The sequence below is a fragment of the Coloeus monedula genome (assembly GCF_965178545.1).
Source record: "Coloeus monedula genome assembly, chromosome: 2".
Classification (NCBI taxonomy): Eukaryota; Metazoa; Chordata; class Aves; order Passeriformes; family Corvidae; genus Coloeus; species Coloeus monedula.
The window spans coordinates 113,351,099-113,375,526 of NC_138782.1; the positions used below are offsets into that span (position 1 = coordinate 113,351,099).

Consider the following 24,428-nt stretch of genomic DNA (forward strand, 5'->3'; position numbering starts at 1 on the left):
CAAGAACATTTCAAACATTTGCTATTTTTGGATACTTCTCTTGGGACACAAAGGCTTACTTGAAGGACTTGCTCTGCCTGGTTTCATGGTTTCATTTGGAGTGGGATGTACTTTCTTTCCACAGAGCAAATCACACATAGCTCAAGTCAGCACGGCAGAAATCAAAGGCTGGTACAAGCTACAGAGCAACTCCTCTCCAAGCAAACCAATTTGTCATCACTTGTCACATTCCCACCTTCCTTCTGTTCCCAGCCATATGTTCCCCTCCCCTTCCACCAGCACTGGCACCTGCCTGACTCCTTCTGTGAGCTCAGCCTGAGGAAAGGGAGAGAAATGTGTGATTACTTGTTGACAACAAGCTACATAATCAGTTTTGTATTTGTAATAATCATAGAATCCTAGAATGGCTTGGCTTGGAAGGAACCTTAAAGATCATCTAATTCCAACACCCCTTCCATGGGCAGGGACGTCTTCTGCCAGACCAGGTTGCTTAGAGCTCCACCCTGGCCTTATAAAGTGTATTTATTTGCTATTACTGTGTGCTATTACTAATTCTAAAATAACTGTTTTATTTATGTGTAGTAAGGCATTAGCAATTACATTTCAATTTACTATTTATTTACATAATACCTAACAATCACAGAAGTTTATAAGTATTCATCACTAATGATGGCAATACAATTTACATATAACTTATGCATACTGAAATAATATATTATCACATATTATTTATAAATTATATTTTATAATACCAGAACCCCATAAAATTTCGATGGTACTGCGGAGGAGGGGGGAGCACCCACCCAGCACGGCAGCCCCTGCACTGAACGGTTCACGGTTCGTCAAACAAATAACATTTTTAGGCATCAATGAAACACTAAAAAAACGCCTTTTACTTTCTCCTGACGGGACACCTTGCCGACTCCCTTCTCCCGCTCCATCCCTCCCTGCTCCCGCCCACCCGCGGGCGGGGCGCGCCGGGGTCGCCGCGCGTGCGCGCCGGGGCCCACGTTGGGATCCCGCGGGTTCCCGGGAGCCTTCCCCGGGAGCGATGTTCCGCCGTCCCCCGCGTAATTTCCGCGGCCGGCGGCGCGCAGCCTCCAGCGGCAGCAGCGAGGGCGAGCCAGAGCCAGAGCCAGAGCCGGAGCCGGCCGCCGCCCCGTCCCCAGACTCCGGCGCCAGCTCGCCCTCGGAGCGGGAAGCGGAGGCCGAGGGGGATCCCCCCGCGGGGCCCGGCGCGGAGGGGCCGCTGCCCGCGGAGGAGCCGGCGCGCAGCTCCCGCGGCCGGGCGCGCAGAGCAGGGGCGGGCACAGCCCCAGGGCAGCGCCGAACCGGGGCCGCAGCGGGGCCGGGCCGCGCCGGGAAGGAGCTGCTGAGCTTCGGCGGCGAGGAGGAACGGGAAGGTGAGGAGGCACCGTGTGTGTGTGTCCCGGAGGGCAGGGCCGGGAGCTCCGGGACAGGGCTGCCTTGGGCTCCCGCCTCAGCGAGCCCCGCGCCGGGCACCCTCCTGCCTCTCGCTGTAAACGTAGCCAGCGGTGCTGTGTCAGGGGAGGGCTTGCACGATAAACCCAGCGTGAGCTGGGCCTGGTTAGTCTGGAGAAGGCTGAGAGGGGTCTCATCACTCCATCTGAATATCTTAAATGCGGGTGCCCGGAAAATGGTGCCGGACTCTTTTCAGTGATGCCCAACTTAAACACAAGAAGTTCCGCCTCAACCTGAGGAAGAACTTCTTTACCTTGAAGGTGGCAGAGCACTGGAACAGCTGCCCAGGGAAGGGGTGGAGTCTCCCCCTCTGGAGACATTCCAAACCCACCTGGACATGTTCTGTGTTACCTGCTCCAGGTGACCCTGCCTTGGCAGGGTGTTGGACAAGGTGATCTCTAGAGGTCCTTGTCAACCCTAACAATTCTGTGATTCTGTGAAAAGTACTTTGACAATTTATGTCCATGTTCTTTTGGCTGGGAAGCATTTGAAATCTTACAGCTGGAGAAAACCAGAGAGAACAAGTACTGTGTGATGCCATGACTAGTTAATGATGAACAAGCTTAAATAAATGAAACCTAAGTGTTTAACTGACACTTCTGAGCTGTTACTGTTGTGGTTGATGGTAAGATGTGGCCACCTTGGTGGAGATAAGCTGCAAAGAGACCCTGCATTTCAGCAATGCAACATTGCTGTGTTGAGACAGCTGAGCTGCACAATTTTTAACTAAGTGGTGATGGATTATGAGTGATAAAGCCATAGTAATATTTAGAACTAATCCAGTCAGAACTGAAAGCCTGGATGTGGCCCTTAGTGCCATGGTCTTGTTGACATGTTGGTGTTTGGTCATAAGTTGGGCTTGATCTTAGAGGTCCTTTCCAACCTCATTGATTCTGTGATTCAGAAGTTATGCTGTACACACATAGAGATTACATGCACTTTTATATATAGTACATACATATATATGTGGGTATATTGTTGCCTTTATTAATGTTACTCAGAATCACTTTGTTTTATCTGGTAGGTGAAGAGTTTTTTAAAGTTAAAAAGCCATCCTTCAATGAAGTAACCTTTAGAATTAAAAAGAGGGAAAGCCTATTGCCTGCACAGGCAGAAGCTGAAGAAAGCAAAAGTAAGTCCTTTTTTTGGTTGAATATATTAAGAAGTGAAGAGTGATGTAAAAATACTTCTGTTAAATGTTAATTGAACCCAGAATTATACTTACAGTGTTAGTTTACAGGTTTATAATTGTAATGTATTTGTGCTGAAATTATTTTCAGTTTGACCTTGGTAAAAGATTTTCAGAACTTGGAGGCTGTTCTTGAGAAAACCTGATTATCCAGAACCATGTACTACATCAAAGTTAACAAAGTTCTGATAAGTTTACACCTCAACATCATATCGTTCAAACTATGGGCCAGGTATCCATTGCTTATTGCTGTCAAATTGCAGTTTGATCTGAGTATTGGCATTGAGGGAAAATGTGAGCTTAGTAGCATTTTGTTTGATGAAACTTAATGTAAGCATTATTAAATTGTGTGCTCTTACAGCATTTAAATATTTTAATTGAATGCAGTCAATAGCCTTGATTATTCTGGTAGTATCCCTAGTTTCATTGAACTATAGACAGTTGCCCAGAGAGGCTCTGGACTCCCCATCCCTGGAAGTGTCCAAGGCCAGGTTGGATGGAGCCCTGAGCACCTAGTCTAGTGGAAGGTGTCCCTGCCCATGGAAGGGGGGTTGGAACGGGATGATCTTTAAGGTCCCTTCCAACCCAAGCCATTCTGTAGTAAGTTTCCTGTTGGAATATTTGGAGTTTGTGTGTTTTAGAAACAAATGTGTCTGAAAGTTCTCTTTACGTATTCCCCTTTTGACACCTCTGTCAATTCACAGATATACCATATTTGCTAATGTTAGATAAAAAAAAATTAGACTGAAGAATAATTCCCTTTAAGGTTATGATTCAGATGAGATGGTAAATTTTCTTAGTAACTTCTTATAAAAGCATATCATATTGTAATAAAAGGTGGTACATTCTGTTGTTCAGTAATCTGATGATGTACTGAAAGTATAGTGGCAGATGAAGAGAAATAAATATTTTAAAACAATTTGATAATAACTGGAGACAAGATAGATATAAGTTTATAGTTTAACTAAGAGCTCCCTCATTGTTAATGCTTTAAAAAAGTGCTTTCTAAATGCAGTTTTTCAAGTCAAGAATCCAAATATGCTGTAAGCAATCAGAATATTAATTAGTTGTTATCTGGGAGTTGATATCATTGCTTTTGTGCATGTAAATATGCTCTGTGTCTCAGAAGGACTCGTAGTCTTTCTATGGGAAGCATCATCAAAGATGCTTTTATTCAATACAAGAACTGGCTTGTAAGTGACTGTTTGGAATGATACAGTTTGGTATGTTTTGATGGGAACAGGTGGAGATAGACAAGTGACCAGCCTTTGCTGCAGCAAGGCATAAATAATTTCTGGTAACCAGTTATGGCACATCATATTCCAGCAGCTGAAACTGAAATAATGGATCATACTTTTTTCCCCCTAATACAGAAATCTGTCAGTTGGAGCCTGGAACTGGCAACACCAAAGGCACTTGTGAAGAGCAGGAGGAGGAGAATGAGGATGAAAGTTATTCTTCACTGAATGAAGACTACAACAGCTCAGACTCCGAAAATGAATCCAGCTCTCCACAGAGGAGAAAGGATTTATCACCACGTTAGTTCCCTTTTTTTTTAAGAAAGCTATTTTAGAACATTCTGTGTTTGAAGTACATGATGAGCAAGATAAGTCCTACTCAGCTTAAACCACCTAAGGTATAGGCATCAGTTTATCCTGAGTCAGGCCTACCCTTCTGGAAGAATAGCGATGGTTCCCCCGTATTTTTAGTTGCAAACATTTGTTGTCTTCCTGTGCTAATTTTGGAAATGGATCAGAAGTTACGAGCATTGGTTATAGAAGAAAGGCAGCAGAAAATTCCTCTTTAGTGATGCACAGTTTCCTTCATGAGGTGAAAATAAAACCTCACTCTGAGGCTGATTTGTAAACTCTGGATTCCTTTGTAAGCTCACTGAGTTACCTAACCCTGATCTTTTAGGGAGACAGAAAAACAGAGGACAGGCTAACACCAATTTATTTAAAAGAAAAATGTCTGAGCTTTGTTTTTGGAATGAGCACTACTTTTTAAGGATGCATTTTCCGTTTCCTTGAATTCAGTGTAGTAGAAAACCATTTTGTGTCCTGTATCCAAAATGGTACAGTGGTGCTGAACAGTTGTGATGATTGGCATTAGGTGTAGAGTGTTGCTTTTAGTCTTTTGCTTAGATTTTCTCTCTCTTTCAAGCAGGCGATATCCCCAGTGCAGCTCACATTGAGGCTGCTCGGAGGAAGCGTCACTTAGCCAGGACAGAGGCTGATTATCTTCCCCTGGATGTGTCAAGCAGTCCTCTGGTCCCTCAGAGAAGAGGAAATAGTGATTTAGACAGTGAAGATGAGTCTGAAACAACAAATCTCGATTTTGCTCCTAAAATGAGAACTCTAAGGCAGAGGATGACTGAAGACATGGGTGAGTTTGTGTTGTTTCTCCCAGAGGCTTTGTTTTACTGTCTGGAACCATGTGGGATTTGTCCAATAAGGAGTGAGGCTTTGGTCCTTATTGCTCTTGGGAAAATGTCTGTACAGTTGGTACTTGAGATTTATATGGGTCATTAACCTGGTTCAGGTCTCACTTGTGGGGGGTACAGGATACTTTGAGAAACATTAAAAAAATTATTTTTGGCCTTGTTGACTGCAAAAAAAATGGCCTTGTAGAAGGCACATTTACTGTGAATAAAATTACTGTAAGTTCTGCCTGCTGCTTCTGGTCTGGTCTTCAAAGTGCTCTCCCTGCACTGACATTATAACTCGTTTTGAAAAATGAAAAACAAACAAAACAGTATTCCAGCCCTTCAGAAGTAAACAAACGTACTGTGTGCACAACATAATTGGCTTTTCCACTGCTTTTATTCTCTTAGAGCTTCTTATGGTGTTGTTTATGAAGCGCAGGTTTACTTTATTATTTGAATAAGGGCTATAAGGAATGTATAACTATGAGCAGAATCTGCCATTCAAATTAATGCTAATGAGATTTTTGTATCTGTAGTAGAGTGTATGTTTTGGAATGCTCAAGGGTTTGTTGGGTGTAGTGTCAGTGTCTATACTTATACTGTTGTTTGCATGTATTATACACAGCTTTGCTTTGAGACATAAAAACAAGATGTTTATGTGCCTCCTACCGCAGTAGTAGTTGTCTGAGAAATAGTTAGGGAAATTAATGTTAGTGTGACTTCTACAAAACCCAGTAGCCTTTTCCAAGCCTTCCTTGCCTTTCAGTTTTGAAGTCCTCCATCTGCAGGTTTTTCATCTGCTGTTTTTTGTGTGTATAAATTCTCAGTAGTGGTTGGGAGACCCATTGTTGCTTTAGATGGAGGAGAACACGAGAAGGGAAAAAATAAAGGGCGTAGTTCCATCTAATAATGATTGTTTTAACTTCCAGTGTCTGTGGGTGATGGATCAAGTGATGATGAAGCCAAGTGGGAAGAACAGCAGATAAAGAAAGCTGTTAAACTCTCTCAGGTGACACATGCTTTCCTAACCACTGGAAGTTGCTTTTTGCTCATAGGCAAGAGAGCTTGTCTGGGGAACTGTTATATGTCCTTCCTGCCCTCTCATTAGAAAGCATTTTAGGAAGTTATTCCCTGATTCTTTAGGGAAAGGATGATTAGAAAGATGGGAAGATCATAATGAAAATCTATAATCTCTGTCTGGCTGTTGAGAAGCAACATGGTGGTGTCAGCCCCAACAGCAGGTACCTGTTGTGATAAGAGATCACAAGAAGCAGAGAAGAAAATTCTGATCTCTCTGCCATGCAAGGAGTCTTGAAAGCAAGAATATGCAAGTAATACAAATGTTGCAAGGTCACAAAGCAAAAATTACTCTTTTAATCTGCTAAATTTCTGTTGAATGTCAATCTGAGTGGTGTCTCCACAGTTCAGCAGAATACTGTCTTTTTCCCAGTAAGTAACTGGCAAAAATAAAATGTATTCTGATGTGCTGGGAGTTTTGTTTCTCACTTGGATCACTTACTCTGCATCAGTCTAGGAGCATCTGAATAACCAGCTCTTTATCAGAATTGACAGTTGTAGAAATTTTTCCAATTTGGGGAGTACAGGAGTGGGAGAAGATTACATCTTTCTGAGACTGGTGTTCAAATCCAGTAGGATATGTGTTCTTAGGTCCTCATACTCTACTTGTTTATGGAAAAGTTAATTCTGCTCTTCAGGAAACAGCAGCAATTTTTAGCAGTAGACCTTGTTAGTTATGGACCTCATGCTTGAGTTGGTTGGGTTTTGTCTAGACTTTTTTGTGGTTGAAATTTGTATCTATATCAGTTGTCCAGTATTCAAATGATGTCTTGTTGATCTGTAGAGTTGCAAAGGGAGAAATGGTGTAAGTGGTGTGTTAAAAATTGACACTTAATTCTTGTAGGAAATTTGTGATGATGCCTCTGTGCGTAAATATGAACCAGCCAAACCCAAATTTGATACCTCTGTTTCTCTACCACCTGTGAATTTGGAAATTGTGAAGAAGCGACTGACTGAAAGGTAACTCCTTAACTTACAAGTTGTCTGAGTTTTTGTCACAGAATGAGACAATAGCTTCAAAGTCTTATTCTTTTTTCCAGAGTATTGGGCTTTTGTTGGGTTGTTCTCATTTGTAATGATTTCTAATGGAGTACCACAAATTTTTTACTTTGTGTGGCAATGCTTTGTTTTAGGGGAGCATTTGGACTTCCCAAGAGTGTTTTGGTCCACTTGAACTTTAGGAAGTAAATTTTATTTATTTGGCAGCAGCTTTTTATGCTTGCTGGCAGTTCTTGATAGGAGCCTTGGCTCGATGTTTCATTTGCCCAGCAAGCAGAACTTCACCGCGGGCAGGTGGAGCTGGCACTCCCATCCCTCCTATGGTAATTCTTAGACCAGCTGCAAAAATAACCCAGTATTTCCTAAAGCAGCCTGAGTTCTCTACAGGCTGTTCAGAACGTGCCTGGATCTTTTTCTTTAGTTGTGTGCCAGGCTGTGACTTTTCCTGAGCGGCTCAGCTGCTGTGTGGGCAGCTGAAGTGTCCTGGGTTGGATGTGGGAACCTCCTAGAGGGCATGTGGGAAGGACAGCTGGGGTCAGGCATCCCAAGGTAAGCCATCCTGTCATCCCTCCCAGCACTGGGAAGCAGCTGTTCAGATAAGTTTAGACAAGTAACTTAATACAACTGAAACATAAATTGTGCTGTGAACTTGCACCAGGCTCTCTCTGGATATGCATTGCTTTGTACAGACCATCATTGATGGATTTGTTTAGAGAATTGAAGCTAAGTTGGACTAAATATTTTTTGAACTTGTATGCTTTCTTAGCTTTAATTATCTGAAGGGAATTGAGTTAACTGAAGTAGGAATTTATGTACAGATTTATGTACAAATAAGGAAAATAAGAATACAACTGTCAAGAGTGGGAAACCTGTCTGGAAAACAGCAAGAAGAGGAAGGGGAACCTGTTTGGTGTAAACGTTGTAGATGTTTTTAACATAATAAGTGCTGAAATAGATTATTCTTTTTTCTTTTTAATTTGTAGCACAGTAGAATGCAATAGCTTAGTCCAGCTATTTTCTTTGGGAAGCGTTCAGTTCAGGGAGGTGAAGTAAGTTGTGGTCTTTGTCTTGATTCTGTTACAGGCTTGCTCAAGCTGAGCAAACACTTGGGATGTGTAAGGAGGGAAGGGGTAAAAAAGAGAGGAAGCAGAGTTGTAATATATGTGAATGTTAGTGTGCTACCTGTCTAATAGTGACAGCTGTAGACTGAAGTTTTTGGATTTTATCATATACTAGTAAGAGTTCTCAGTTGGTTTGTATTTAATAGTGAGCACACTGTGAATGCTTACAGGTACTGCTGTCCATGCAACTTGTGTTACACTGGTATGGACATGTTGATGTGAGCTGTAGTTCTCCCCAGATTATGTTGGGTAAAATCTATTTAATAAAGTGATATCACATAATTTGGCTTTTTTGTTTTTTGGAAGCGTGGTGTATTGAGGAGTCCAGGTAAAATATCAGTGGTGCTTTCAAAACCAGCACCACATAAATGATATTTGGGTCTCCAAAGCATGATGTTTGTCCACAGCCTGTGCTTCTGCAAATGTTGGCATGGGTAAATCTTTCAGTGCTGCTTAGGTCAAATGCAAGTGCTATTATTAGCACAGGCAAAGATTTTTTATGTGATTATAATGGGAAAAATGTTTTGGAATGCATCAGCTGTTAAGTTGGCAATAGTTCTGATTGCCTGGCTTTCTCTCTTTTAGGATAACATCCTTACAGGATGTGCACCGTGCCCACCAGAGAGAGTATGAAAAATATATGGAGGATATTGAGAGCTCAAAGATGTCTGTCCAGGAATTAGAGAAGTCTTCAGAAGCAGCTCTGAATTACAAATTCTACAGGGCCATGAAAACATATGTAGAAAACTTGATAAACTGTTTGAATGAAAAAGTATGTATATTTTCCTCCTTTTCGTTTTTAAGATGATAAAGGTATATTCTGTCTATGAAAAATGAGGAATACCACCCAGTTAAAAATCAGTTCTATCAGAATCAAATTTAATCTTGTGTCACTTTGCAGTTGTGAATTTCTTCAGGTAACTCTAAAGAGAAGAGATGTTAGTTAGTGAATACGTTTTCTTCAAGGGCTAGCGCCTCAAAAGCAAACTGACAGAAAACAAGGGACACCAATATTGTCCTGGTGAACCCTTTTGTATGAAATTGTTACCTTGATGAGTAACTGGCATTTGGTTTGTGTTTTCAGCCTTATGAAAGAAGCCTGAAAAACTCCAGTGACCAGTAACTTACTTGTCAATCTATGATACTTCTCTTCTAATTTCTCAGCTATACGAAAAACCCATGGAAATTGGTTTTTGTTCATGCTTATGAGATTTAAATCAATTGAAAACCTGATTAGTGTTTACTGTATTTCAGCTGAAGGACATTAATGAACTGGAATGGGCTGTACATGCACTTCTTCAGCAACGAGCCTTGAGAGTATCGAAGCGAAGGCAAGAGGAGCTGAAAAATGAATCTGCTTATGTTCAGCATCTGACAAGTGAGTATGAAGTTCAGATTTTCAGTGAGAAAATAACTTCTGTCTTCCAGCAGAAATAGTTAATTTTTGGGTTAAGATTTTAAATTTCACTTTTGCTCTCCTTTCCCCTTCCCATTGTCAGTAGGTGTGTTCTGCTGTACCTCATTCAAAATTCTTACCTTGGTAATGCCCATGATACTGTTTTTCTCTGGTTTAATTTTTCTGAATATAACATGACCAAGTATATTGTCAATTTTTAGTTGTTCAACTCAGCAATTTCCCATCAACTTTTAAAAAGAGAAATGGGAGTCAGTTTTCCAAGAGGCCTCAAGTTGGAGAATTCTTGCTTATTATATTCTGTCAATATCTGAAAAATCATTTTTACCTGAGAGTGTCTGTAAGGCTATGTATGTGCTCAAATTGGAGATTTCAAACCAGGAGGTGACACACGTGTGGCAAAGCATGAAGAGAGAAGCCACTTTGTGTAAGGGTTTTATTTAAAAGAAAACTGTTTCAGTCACTGCAGGAAAAATTAGTACAGTTTTCTCAGCTCATAGTTTCTTTCCACTCCAATGTATTGTTTGTATGCTGTGTGAATCTCTAGCTGCTGCTATTTAAAAAACCCAAACAAACCAGACCTCCAAAACCAAACTCTTTAAAACTGTTTAGGAAAAGCTGAGAGCAATATGCTTGGAGCTGCTGGGAACAGATGGAGGCCAGATGCACTGGATCCTAGTAAATACTAAATCATATGGGTTCAGTCTTCTCACTTCAGGGGATAAACTGATGAGAGAAAGTAGCAGATCTGGATGGTTTTGTAAAATGGTGTAGCATACTGACAGCAGGTGTAAGGAGAAAAGGGTAATAATGCCATAGCAAGAGTTGCTATTAAAATGATTTTACCTCCAGCTCATTACAGATGAGACTGTGGTTGCATGTTTAGCAGCACACAGCATTGTTTTTTATGTTCCTAGTTGTATTTAATAGAGTGGAAAGGCTGTTTTTGCTTACATGATAGTACTTCAGTAGTAGTACACCCTGTTTCTTTGGCATGTTTTGCATGTATAAGCCACTTATTAGTGCTACAAGGAATTTACTCTGGATTAACTCTGGATACTGTTAGAATTTTGATTAGGTTTGTGCTTTTGTTGGCTATTTTCTAAATTTAAAAAACCCAAACAACAAAACAATAGGAGGAGATTCTTTGTTTCCTGTTTGAAAACAAAACAGGAACTTTAAAAATGTACCACTTTATTTTTGGCTGTTTCTGTCTTCTCATAGGTGGGAATGACAAACCAACAAAAAGTAGATTGGAAGGTGATGAGAAGACCGAGATTCTGGAAATGTGTGAGCATCGAAGGTAACTGTTAAGTAGAGGTGCACTTAACTCTGATAAATGTGCTGTGCACTGATGTCCTGTCATTCCTGCAGTCATGAATGTAAACCTGGAGGATTACTAAATGAGATTGCACTAAAAATATTTCAGTTTTTGCTTTCCAAAACTTGAAGTACTTGGAAGCCATCTATGTGTTAATGTCATTCTCTTCGTGTTGATTTGAAACTGAATGCTAATAGAACTGGATATTTTAAATTAAAATGACTTAAGTGAGACAAAACTATGAGGGGAGCTTTTTTCTTCCTATTTTAATTAATAATAGGAACTTTTACAGAAATATAGTTTTGTATTACTGTATAAATAGCAAAATTGGGCAGAATTGTTTCTGCTGGAGAGGTGGTGGTGAGTGAAGCAAATCAACCTGTAGCCCCCAGGTCTGCTATCAGTGTAGGTCAGACAGATGGTACATTTTGGATGTTCAGAGATTGGTACCTTTTTTTTTTTTTATATTATTGGGAGCTTTGAAAGTTTTACGGTTGCAGTGGTAACTCAACTCATAACTGTACTTGGAAGCAGCAAGTACCTTGGAATTTTAATGGATGTAAAGTGATGTAATAATACCAACTTCCACTCGAAGCAGTTAACTTTTATTGCTAATTGATGTAAATAACTATTTAAGAGTATTTATGCAATATCACTTCCATATCATGTATCATCTTCCTGTGGTAGAAATTCAAGCCATTGATTTTGCAGCCTGTTTTTCTTGATGCCGTGGTACAATAGTTTTTAGAACCCCACTGGCACATGGGGGCTATCACCTCTTTCATGTAGGTTGTTGAACAAGTGATCCAGGACTGACAGGACAGTCTGAGGTCTCAGTTGTTTACTACACACTAAACTATCAGACAGGATCCAGTTCCATGCCAGATGCTTGGTGTTGCAGATGGGATGAGTTGTTTGCCTCATCAGTGGGAATGAGGTGAAGGGAAGGTTATTGCATAGCTTGTGGGAGAGGTCAGAGATGTTGCTCTAAGCCCTTGGATTTCAGTTCCCAAATCCCTTTCTCCTTCCACAGTTCAGGAGTCCTTTTGGTTTTGTAGTTACTGTTGCTCCTCCCGTTGCCTCTCCTTAGGCTGTTGTTCTCATGGCTTGTTTTAAGTACATTTTTTGGAGTTGGATTATTTTTGTTTAAGCTTTCTCCTGCACACACAGGAGAGGATAACTCATCTGAGTTCATTCCAAAATGCAGGACTTGCAGGCGGCAGGCGAGGGAACAATCAGGAGAAGAAGATCACCACGAGGGCTTGTCGAGTGACGAGGAGCTGACTCCCACAGAGGTGGATGAGTTCCAGAAGAGCAAAGGTTGGTGACAGTCCTAATGTAATGTCCTAGAACAAGATCTCTTGCTGATAACTTCTTTAATGATTTTCTTTTTAAGGAAGGGTAGAGGAATACTTCAATTGAGTTCCATGTTTTTAGTTGCACACTGTAGAAAAAAATGTATCCAGGCAGTTCTGGCTAATGACTTGGGAAGAATAAATGAATGGTTGTAGATTTCTTTTGGTGTCAGTTATGTGGTGGCAGCATTATGCATGGCTTTTTAAACTAGAGGTAAGATCTGTCAGATTATGCCACAGCTGATCTGACAGTACTCAGTGCAGTGCTGCAACTTGTTTCATAAAGGCAATTTATTTCCTGAAGCTGGAGAGTGAATTAAAGGTTGGTGGTTTAATTATCTTGAGTGAATAGATGAAGAGGAGTAGGGAAAGGCATATTGCATTTTCTTCACATAACAGCAGAAGGGTTTTCATGCCTGAAATTTTATCATTCTGGAATAAAATTTGAAACATTAGTGCTTTTATAAATCTGTGAAATAGATAATGAAGAAACTTGCCTTTCCTTGGTCTTCTGACACCATTTTTTTCTAAAACTGGGTTTTCCTGGGAGCTGTTTTTAAACCATTTCAATGTCAGATGTGTCAAAGACAAATAACAAATGCAATTCTCATAAAAATATCTATGTCCTATAGATGCATAAACTCTTTAGCTTATGCCTCAATAAGTTCTGTGATTGTTTCTTTTTATTCCCAATGAATATTATCCATAGATAACGTTTTAGAGGATAGTAGGAAAATCTTTGAAGATGTACATGCAGATTTTTGTGACATCAGAAAAATCCTGTTGAAATTCCAGGAATGGAAAGAGAAGTTTCCTGACTCCTACTGTGATGCTTACATCAGTTTCTGCCTGCCTAAGCTATTAAATCCATTGATCAGAGTTCAGTTAATAAGTTGGAATCCTCTTGAGGTAGGTGCATTAGCTGACATTTTTGTTAAAAATTCTGTGTTTGTGTATTATGTATTAATTTGAAAAATGATTTTTTTCCCCTATACATAGTACAATGCATTAGAAATTAAGAAAGCTACTGTGTTGTCTCAAAAATTTGAGCACATGGAATCTTCTTAACTTTTCCCTTTTACCTCCAGCCCCTTTTGCAATACCATCTGTAAAAACAGTTCTCTCTTTTGGAGACACTGGAACAATCCCACCCATTAAATTCTAACTTTAAATCTAGTTTTGCTGGTTTGCTGTGTTGGCCCATTCAGTGATGAGGGTGGATCTGAAATCAAGTGGGAATCTGGGGTGTCATTGGATAGAGCTTTTCTCTTAATGCTGACCAGCTGAACAACTAACAGGAGTCCTCTTTCAGCAGAATTTTACAGAGCTGGAAGAGATGCCCTGGTTCAGAGCTATAGAAGAATTCAGTGATGCAGAAAATGTATCTGAATCAAAAAGGGATGATGATCATGATAAAGAAGTTTTGCCTAGAGTGATTGAAAAAACTATTCTTCCTAAAATTACAGGTATGATAAGATTGTATCGAAAATGTTCACTGCAGCTATGCAATCAAACCTTAAATAAAAATTATAATATCAAATAATGTTGGTGATATCACAGTGCTCCAAGATGTAGTGATTACATAGTTCCACAGAGTGAGGCTAAGGTGGCCTCTTTAAAATTATTGTGAGAGGCTGAGCTTTTTATATATTTACTTCTGTTACATTGTAATGGCTTGAAACTAGGACAGATAAGTACTTGCATATTATGAATGAAATAAATTCCTATTTTTTTTTTCAGCATTTGTGAAGAGTGTGTGGGATCCTTTATCTACTTCACAGACAAAGAACCTTGTACAGCTTTGCAATAACATCTTTGGAAGACAAATCTTTTCCAAAAATGAATCCAGTCGAGCAAGAGAGGTAAAAGCTCCTGTGGTAGTGAGAAAGGGGAACTTCACCCACTCCGTGTAATTTTGTGTGTGTTCCTATGGGCACTGAGAACATTGTCCTGAAGTTCTTTCGTTCTGATTACTTTTTTGTTTTGTCACTTAGTATTAAGATGACTTAACAGTTAAACTTCCAGCTCTCTGATGCTCTCATTGTTGAAGATGATGAGGCAGAAATTAGCTCCTTTTCGTAGAAAAATTCTGCCTGTATCTATCCAGAATCTGTTTCTAGATCTAATCTTTCTTCACTGCAATAACAATGATTTGCATTAATTATCTTTCCAAATTTGAGCTTTAAATGCTTGTAATACTTCAGTGGTCCATTCCTTAAGCTTTTATTTATAAAGTAAGCTTAGAATTTTAAAACCAGAGAATCCCCAAAGGTTGGTTAATTGGTGAGGAGAAAAACTACTATGTAATCCTAGAAATCCTTTAATAATTACTCTTACATACAGTCACTCTAGCAGGCCCTTCTTAGCCTGATTCTGGGTTTATTCTGATGTAAATCAGGAGTTTTATCTAGTGGAAATGGGGTGGATTAACTGGTGAAATGGGATAGATGTTTGAGCCCTGAATATGAAAAGAAATATTTTAAAGAAAATGTTTATGCCTTGCAAAATTTGCTGTTTTGAAATCATGGCTTAAAGGCAAGAGATACAATTGATCTTAGCAAGAACTTAAAATAAATAAATAGGCTTCAAAAAAAAGGTTGGTGGCAATCTCTGGCACCTGAAAACATGTTGCCCTAAAATGCATACTATCCTAGCTATGGTGATTTTTTTTTTACTAGAATTTAACATCTTTTAATGGAGATCCCATGTGTATAACTTAGTTTGGTTTTAATATATATAGTTTTCCTGCTGCACTGCAGATTAACATGCAAAAAATGCCTCACTTAAGGATATAAGGGATATAGCAAAACCCTCTAGGCTAAGCCTATAGATAATTACAGCTGTGATTTGTCTGCTGTTTCTATTTTTTATTCAGGATCTCAATGTGTGTTATATACAAATGGCAGCTGCACTTATCTCTAAGGTATCAGACCTCTGGGTGAACTAAACAACCATTGCAGTTGTTACAAATGGAATATGAAGTCTTCTGAGGACACATTATAATTCTTTTTTAATAGGATTTGATGAACACAGTTGTCCTAAGGATGAAGAAATCTGTAGAGGAAGATGTCTTTATTCCTCTTTATCCAAAAAGGTAAGCAGACCCTGTGACTCTCCTAAATTTGTATTTTTTTTAGTTCCTCTACCCTTCTCCCCCATAGATGTAAAAGAAATATTGTAGATATCCATAGCTGAGAGATCAGATGTCTGTTTATCTTCTTTTAAATCAAACAAAAAATAATCCTTATTTTAACTTTCTTCCCATGACCAGCACTGTGGAAGACAAGTCATCACTACATTCAAAATTTCAAGAAAGACGGTTTTGGTCAGCTGTTAAGGTAGAGAAAAATAGGGCTGGTTTTGTTCTGTTTGTTTACTTTGAAATTAATTTCACTGAAAACATTAAAACTCCAGACAATATTCTAGTTTCCCTGCTATTCATTTTGCCTGTCCTCCTCCTTGACTCAGAGCAGGTTAATTTTCAGGTAACTTAACCTCAGGGTATTTTACCTTCACAGACATAGCCTTACACCACACTCAGAAATGACATTTGTAAGGATTTATAGTAATAGAGGCAACAGAAAAAACCCATTACATAATAATACTGACATGAACTACAAAAAAATCTTTGTGGTGCCACAAACTGTGACATCATGATGTTATGAGGGACTGTGTGTAGTGTTGTCCTGAGCAGATGTAGTGACTTTTTCACTTCTGTCTTGGATTCTCTGACAGTTTTAGTTGCCTTCTGTACTTAGCAAATTGTTAAACCTCGTAGAAGGGTAAAATGCTCTTCCCAGCCTTGGGAGGTCATACATACACATATACAGGTGTATATATACATATATAGAGATGCACTTGTAAAATTAATTAGGTTATTTACTATATGCAGTAAATTATTAGTGGCTAACTGCCGAGAAGTTTGGAGAGTGTAAATCCTGGGGTCTGAGTACTTGAATTGGGTGCACATATTATCTTTTTATCTCTGTCTTGCATGAAACTTTTAATATTTTTAGCTCACAGCCACCAGTCATGCAGATTCTTTGTTTCTTCATTATTGCAGCTGCTCTCCAATGTTGTTCTTTGGGATGGGATCATCCAGGAAGACAAAGTCCGTGATTTGGGACTGAACAAGTTGCTGAATCGTTACCTTCTCCTGAACATCCTAAACACACCTCTAGGGCTGGATAATATAGAAAAGTGTAATAAGGTAAAAGATAATGCTCATTGGAAGAGGGTGTATGCTAAAAGCCTTTTGTTCTTCATTAGTAGGGGTCAAAACTGAAGATGAAACATTTAAAAAAATAGAATTTAAACATTTAAAATCTGTTTTTATTGTCTTTTTTAACAACCTTGCTGCATAAGAGCATTTTAGAGAAAATTCTGGTCTGTCGGTTCTTAAGCGTGGAGAGAGTTCTTAAACTTGGAGAAATAATGCTCATTTGAAAGAAAAAGCACAGTAATAAGCTAAACTTGCCAGAAGGTTCCTGTCAGAAGTGATGTGTCTTGGTTAAATTGAAATGCTTGTTAAACTTTTTCCAAATATTTATGGTATCAACAGGTGGTTGCATGCCTCCCAGAAAGATGGTTCCAAGATCTCAAGGGAGGATCGACTCTCCCTGAATTACTGAACTTCAGCCAGCACTTGCTGCAATGTGCCCGTGTGCTACACAAGGACAATCACAGGTAATGGATGAGGCTGTCCTTGGGATTCCCCAAATACTTTGTGTTAAGAACTTTTTAAATTCTGTAAATATCATATATTTTACACTTTAAAGTATGTTCATGTCATATATATATTTATATCTAAAATGGAAGATGGAGTCTAATGTGAAGGAGCATTTCAGCAGTCCTTGTTCACTGTGAGCATTTGAGGTGGTTGATGATGCATGCTTTTAATGAGTAGCCAAGAGTAGCCAAGGTCATGAAACAAAAATGGTACTTAAGTCAGGTTCATAGAAGTGCTGCTAAATTTTTTTTCTTTTATTCTTAAATAGTGATGAAATAAAAGAAGTTCTTCTCCTGCTGGTGAAAATTGGAGCTCTGCATATCGTAGAAGGCTTCATTGAAGAGCATGAACTTGAACACCTTAAACCAATGATTAGGAAATAGAAATTTTTGACACAATGCTTACATTACTGAAACAAGCCTGGTATTCACACTAAACCAGTTCTAGTATGAAATTGGATTAGTGGATCCTGCCTGCTCAAAGAGGTAGTGGTAATCACTGTCTTGGTGTTAAATACTTGAGGTGTTTTTTCCAATGTCTTTTACTGCCATCTACTCCTAGATTAAGGAGTATTTAGAAGTTGCAGTTGTCAAAGCAATGGTTCAGGCATTTGAAAATGTGTGACAGTGCTTTACTGCTGTATCCTTCTTGGAAGGAATCCTGCAAACAGAAAGTGCCTGTGAACTTTTATCACTGCTAGCCAGTAAACAACTTGACGAGTTATTTTCAGTATTAATTGCTGAGTATCATTCTGACTCAGCAGTCACTGAGCTCCTCTGACTTGTGGTCCAGAGTGATTTTTGGTAAGGTTATTGTTAAACCATTCCTAGTGAAAAAGAGTTCGTGATGCTGCTGATACAGAAACAAGGGGAGTCAGTGTGCAGGTAAGGAGTCAGGATTTCCATCACAGCCATGGTGATGATGAGAAGAATAGAACAGCTTCAGTTACTTTCCAGTAACTGGAATTCTAGAAATCTCCCATTGCTTCCCAGTAAGCTCTACAGAGCTCTACTTCATATCCTTATTAGATTTCTAATGTTTTCTAATTTTGTATATTTGCAATAAATACTGTTAGAGAATAACAAGGATGTTTCATTGTAAAAACTGTAGCGCATCACAGAATCTGTATGTTTGTGACTATTTCTCCAAAATCTTCTGGGACTAGAATTTAACTCTAGCAGACTTAATCCCTATGCTTTCTTTTTGTATTTTTTTAAGTTAAAAAAATATTTTTGTAAAATATTTTAATTGTAAATAGCTTTGATCAGTATTACAGACAAAAGATTAAAAATAATTTGTTTTATTTTGAAAATAAAATACTGTGGTAATGACTCTTCAATTCCTTAACATGTGACAAAAATGTTATTAAGATGTACGAAGAAAAAAACCCTCCAGCTCCATTAACCTTCAGTAGCTTTAGGATTTATGTTACAAATACTGCTTTCTAATAATCAATTTCTGTTGCTTTTCCTCTCAGAATGCCAACAAAAATGCAACTGCTCATCAGCAATCCCCACAAGCTCATGATCTCATTGCTTTTCTCTTGTTCTGCTTTGTCTCATCCCAGCTTGTCTCTAGCACCAGCCTTGTGCTGTGACAAAAATGTAATTGATGTTCTATCACAATTTAGCTCTGTACATGTTTGTTTCTGGAAGAAAGATTCCTTGTAATGAGTTGTAAGCAGTGGGAGGGCAGTGGCCACTTGAGCCACAGAAATCTGTTCACGCTGAAATCTGGAAAGGTTAACTTTATTGTTTGCTTTGCCCATGTATATACAAAACTTGACAATTGATCATCCATACAGTAAACTAAAAATATTCATTTTCTCACTAATTTTAGACTGCAAAAAACATTATTATTTTTCAAGTTCTTCACTCAGTTCTTTCCAAATTTTTTCCTCTATTTTTGAAGTATCATATTCTCTCAGCATGTCAAATTCCAGCCATGGCTGGCTCCACTTCTGTGCTGCTTTCATTTTATGTTCTGGTAGCTCAAACTTTATTCCTTTTATATTATATTTGGGTCTTTCCCACCGTTTTGACCATGGTTTAGGTTTCATTCGTACCTGCAACTAAAGTGAAAGATTAAAAAATTTTAAAAAACTCCAAAAGGTATAAATAATTAGATTTTTGATTGTGAGCTTAGCAAAAGGTGAGACAAGTGCTGCTCTAACAGAAGGGAAGTAAGAAAAGCGAGCAATCTGTCAGTGTGTTAAGGAACTACTACTTTATATGACTGTTATAAAGAAACTTTTTAGTTAACACGGTCTTGATTTATCACAGAGTCCTTAAATGAAACATACACTGAAGGTAACTCACCTTTTGCAGTTTTGCTCTTTATTAAGGAAAAATAAAAGTAGCATGATGGCGGGAAAGGGAGGAATTATCATACTGAGTTTCTACACAACACTCTGGCAGGGTGTGCTGATCTCTGGATTTTTCCTGACATGCAGATTTTAGCTGAGTCTTCGATCTTTCTTACCTTGTTTCTTGACACCAGCCACTCCTGAATCAGTAACCACATTAACAATAATGTTTCTGTAAGAAAAGCTTTCCCCTCTGCACAGTTCTACAGAGGAATGTGGAGGCTGCTACTCTTCGCATGTTTTCAGAATTAACTCCTGAGGATGGTAGGTGTTTACATCCTCACCATTCTTTCACTACAGAAATGGCACAAAGACTTGCTTGATTTTACCTACTTTTGTCACCCTGGTAACTGATGTAGCAAAAGCTGCTACAGCCTGCCAGGCTAACAGTCATAAATGGAAGTTAAGTAAATAATCCAGTGCTTTCCCTCTGAACCACGTGGCTCGTACCTTGTTCACAGGAATTTCCTCGTGGTCCATAAGAGGCACAGGTTTCATATTGACATCGAAAGTGCTGTACTCGGGGAGGGCATCTCGCAGGTACATCAGGTTCTCATCCAGCCTCTTCTCCAGCTTCAGAACCTCGATCGCCTGGATTCGAGGACTGTACAGTTCATAGCAGATTTCAACCCCTTAGAGACAGAAAGCCTGGTTTAAGGAACCAAATTCATGAGAAATACCAACACCCAAGCAGTACTGCTTCAGTTCCTGTATCATTGCAATCTGCTTTTTAGTTCTTAGAGCACCTACAGTGCTGTGTGCACTTGTGATGGTACTCGTGCACTGTGTCTGCACATTTCTTTCTAAGTCACATCTTTGATACAGAATGATTTAAGAGACTTGAATGGCTTAAGGAAGATGAGGTTGGGTTTTAAACCTCACTCCCTTTTGGTTACAATGGCTGTTATTATCCATTTCAGTGTACATGCAGTGTGTATGAAAGGACACCCACCCCTCTCAGATTTGCCCTCAGAATTACACTATTTGCATTGCCCCCAATTTTGTCATAATCCAGCATGTGATCCTATGATAAAACTCTTCTAATCTGTTGCTTGTTAAACAGTTGACGCCTATGTTCCCAGTTCATGCAAATACACTGTGCTCAAAATGGGTTGGTATTTACATGGCAGCAGACAGTCCAGGCTCAGACATAAGCACAACCATCACAGAATGTGTAAAAATCACCAAGTACATAGACAAAAAAATTACTGTGCAGTTCCATGCCGTCAAGTGCAGAGCACATCAACATTTCTGTGTACACAGTTTAAAACTTGCAGAGTACTCTTAACAGGCAGACTCACAATTTCACTTCAGTCTGCTGTGTTCCTCCTCACAGACTAAACTTTGCAACTTAACACATTTTTTGCTGAACACTTGTAGCATAATTACCACAGCTGAAACCCCACCTTGGTCTTCTATGACATTCCGAAGGACAAAGGTAGCGCCGAGTCCCTTCCCTCCTCTGTGAATGCAGATCCCAACAAACCGCTTGGATTTGTCACTGGCATAGGGATCTGCAGTTGTCACAGCTAGTACACTGCCTGCCAAAAAAAAAGGATTAAAATAAACAGCCTGTCCCAGTTAGTATGTACCAGAATGTGGGGAAGAGTCAGACAAAGACAAAGTGCATCTATTCAGGTGCATTTTGAAAATATTTTTGTTTCCCATCAGAACTACTACAAACAAAAAACTGCTAACATGACCTGAATTGATACAGGTTGAAGGGATTCTGCAGGTGAACTACAAACCTTCTTCACCTTTTTTTTTTGCTCTTCCCTATCCAAATTGAATATAATTAATTTAATGTTTTTTGGTTTTTTTTTCTTTAGCTTTACTGGTAAACCATATGCTCAAGTGCCAGGATTGAAAAAACCCACATAAGGAACACATTAGGATTATTTTTTTAATGAATCTGGATGTATATGAGATTAAAATACGACATACTATCTATAAAAACACATTCTAGTTGATCTAACACACCTGAAACTTTATGTTTTATGCTATTCTACATATGACCACACTATCTACCACCCCACACAATGTAAAATACTGACAGAATTATGACAGTTTTAGTGCTGTTACTGACCAACATAGAATTCTGGGATGTTGAAGACTTTTCTTCTCTGTATCATATCCTTTCTTTCTATATAGTATTTAAGAGGATCTGTTCTCCCTCTGGGAGGTATAAATTCAGGGCTCAGGAATCTGTAAGAAAAGCCACACTTATTAAAAGTATGAAACAAAAGCATTTGCATAAAAAATACTAGAGAATTCCAAGTATTTGGCCTAAAAATTACCAGCTGGTTAACCACCACCAGCTGCCTTTTCAGAGATATTAACTGCAGTCCATGAAGTCACCAATTTTTTTTTTTTTTTATCCAAAAAGAATTTTTGTGGGGTTTTGATGTTGGTTTGGGGGTCTTTTTGTGGATGTTTGTTTGTTTGTTTTGTTGCTGTTCTTTTAAACAGATTTTTTCCCAAACCAGTTGGGAAATTCCCAAACATGTTGGTCTCAGAGGAGCTGACTGAAGGAGGACCGTTCAGTTAGTGCTGTCACAGCTTAGGAACAGGTTATCTCATGGTTTAGTGGTAATCCACGACAGAACACTATTTGTTGACTTTATAATAACAGATATGGAAGAATCTATTACATTTTTTACAAACTGATTCTACAGGAGACACCACATAAATCTCCTTTTGTGTTACAAAAGCTTAAAGGGACTGGTAAAACTATTTTCTGCTACAAAAAATTAAACCATGCCAAGGAATTTCCCCATGGCCTGGGCCTCAGTTATCTGACTGCTGAGTTGAAGGCACACTTCCTGACATGGACTGGCTTGAGCTGAGAACCATTTCCAACAGATAATTGAATATGCGCACTCTGGTTTGGATGGAGAGACCACTTTGGCCTCAGAGCTGATGGATGAAGCTGGACTCATTTAATTCACTTGTACAGATGCATCTTAAAAGTCCTGGATCTGACCAGGAGAGAAGTGCCCAACACAGTGGAGAACAAATGCAAAACTGCCTTACCAACCTTATGGGGGCTGTGGGGGCACCACAGAAGTTCTGGTTGGTGCTGCTGCCCACAGGCACCACGCAGGCAATAAACAACACCAAACCTACTCATGATGTTCAAAGTGAGGTTTTTTGGAGGGGGCAGATGAACAATACAGTACCACCACTCTCCTTCCAGATACAGCACTGCAGTTTGAACCACTGGGTCATTTAAAGCAGTGCAAATTGGGTTTAAAACCCAGGGAGGTTGTGGATGCCCCAGCCCTGGCAGTGTTGATGAACAGGCTGGATGGGACTTGGAGCAACCCGATCTAGTGGGACGTGGCCCTGCCCATGGCAGAGGGGTTGGAACCAGATGATCTTTAGGTCCCTTCCAACCCAAACCATTCTGTGATTCTATGCAATGGATTGAGGTGACATCAAAAATACCCAGAATGAGATGTCTCATGAAGGCTACCAGAGACAGCAGGTCCATGTCACAACCAGGGATGTACACGCTCACAGCTGGTCTCGAGGTCCAAGGCAAAGGCAGACACAGGACCCGTGTCCCTGTCACCCCTGGCACACTAAAGCGATACCTTTAACTGAAGAGATGCCCTTAACAGACTGAGTCTCCCACATTAACCCCAGATTTGCAGAAGTATTTTCTGCTCTACATTTTTTTTCACATTTCACTGCTTTCAGGAACACCAGGAACAGTATTTTAAGGTGTTTTGAACATATTTCAACACAAATGATCCTTGCCAGAATTTTACAAACCGTGTTGAGTTTTTCTTTTCGTGTAATAATGCCTTGACTCTTTCAGTAAGTGCTCACACAGTGGCCAGCCTGAGCGCAGCGCTGGACACAAGCCCAGGCTCTACAAGCTCAGGTGAGCACTGGGACACCCTCACCTCCTCTCCTCCTTCTGCGTCTTCCTGTCAATAATGACGGGCTTCGGAGGCGGCTGGAATTTCGGTGGCTTTCCGTCGCTGCTCACTCGGTACCCCGATAAAGAAAAACACCCTGTAAAATTCAAAACAACGTTTAAAGCACCCGTGATTTCAAGCTGAACCGCCCACACCAAAGCAGGACACGGCACCACAACCCGCCCGCCGCCAGGCCAGCCCTCCTCCCCTCCGCTCTGTGGGCCAGGGAGGGCAGGAGGAGGGCGCCGGGCAGGGGGGAGGCTCGGGGGTGCCCGGGGAGGGGGTGAGGGCGAGGGCCCAGGCGATGCTCACGGCCGGGCAGGGCGATGGCGGCGCCCCTCGGCGCCAGCCTCCCACAGGCAGCCGCCATGGCGGCCGCGGCGCTGCCGCTACGGCGAGCGCGTCGGGACAAAGCGCGTCGGGACGGAGCGCGGCGGCGGTACCGCCTCACGGGGCGGTGCTAAACGGGAAGAGGTTTAGGTTGGATATTGGGAAGAAATTCCTCGTTTTGAGGGTGGTGAGGCACTAGGACAGGCTGCCCGGAGGAGCTGTGGACTTCCCAATGTTCAAGGCCAGGTTGAATGAGGCTGGTCTAGTGGGAGGTGTCCCACGGCTGGGGCTGGAAGGGACCTTAAAGAGCCTCCGCTCCCAAGCCAAACCGTTCTGTGATTTAGGGATGAAAGGAAACAAAGCGGCCACTTTCACCTCCATCCCTCAGGGAGATTTCGGGTGTGGCAGAAGGACCGAGGCCCTAAAGCAGGGGAGAGGGGCAGGTGCTGTCACTGGGATGCGGAGCTGGAGCTCCCAGTGCATCCCCTGGGACCATCGGCGGCGGTGGGAGCACGGGCCAGGCACACTCGTAGCAGCTCCTTGGACAGCACAGGGATCCACCACAGTTAATAAACTCTGGCTTTGCTGCATGAAAATGGTGATACGTTTTCCAGATACACACTTCTGTGTGTCTTCACGATAAAAACACTCAACTAAAATTTTTTTTCGAGGCCATTGTTATCTCTGTCCGTAAT

At 40.4% G+C, this 24,428-nt stretch overlaps 2 protein-coding genes across 5 annotated transcripts; one reads left to right on the forward strand and one right to left on the reverse strand.

Annotated features, from left to right (window-relative positions):
* Window positions 1–1,051: 1,051 nt before the first annotated feature.
* On the forward strand, window positions 1,052–18,348 carry GCFC2 (GC-rich sequence DNA-binding factor 2; the record flags this gene model as incomplete). 4 transcript variants are annotated; one of them, XM_082302391.1, is made up of 18 exons in its annotated part: window positions 1,052–1,403; window positions 2,507–2,614; window positions 4,045–4,209; window positions 4,838–5,056; window positions 6,026–6,105; window positions 7,018–7,133; window positions 8,879–9,065; window positions 9,548–9,671; window positions 10,932–11,010; window positions 12,236–12,348; window positions 13,093–13,292; window positions 13,696–13,849; window positions 14,124–14,245; window positions 15,401–15,477; window positions 15,655–15,721; window positions 16,447–16,593; window positions 16,945–17,069; window positions 17,381–18,348. In XM_082302391.1, the coding sequence occupies 18 exons, from the start codon at window positions 1,052–1,054 to the stop codon at window positions 17,493–17,495; spliced, it is 2,550 nt and encodes an 849-aa protein (XP_082158517.1). In that variant the 3' UTR covers window positions 17,496–18,348. The 4 variants fall into 4 exon arrangements, with proteins under 4 accessions (XP_082158517.1, XP_082158518.1, XP_082158519.1 ...); XM_082302392.1 differs by having other exon boundaries at window positions 13,699–13,849; XM_082302393.1 differs by lacking the exon at window positions 13,093–13,292 and having other exon boundaries at window positions 13,709–13,849.
* Window positions 18,349–18,839: 491 nt separating this feature from the next.
* On the reverse strand, window positions 18,840–23,803 carry MRPL19 (mitochondrial ribosomal protein L19). Its single transcript, XM_082302761.1, has 6 exons — window positions 23,716–23,803; window positions 23,389–23,500; window positions 21,564–21,682; window positions 20,884–21,018; window positions 19,928–20,109; window positions 18,840–19,183 (listed from the first exon to the last, which is right to left on the reverse strand). The coding sequence occupies exons 1-6, from the start codon at window positions 23,771–23,773 to the stop codon at window positions 18,968–18,970; spliced, it is 822 nt and encodes a 273-aa protein (XP_082158887.1). The 5' UTR covers window positions 23,774–23,803; the 3' UTR covers window positions 18,840–18,967.
* Between the last annotated feature and the right edge of the window lie 625 nt (window positions 23,804–24,428).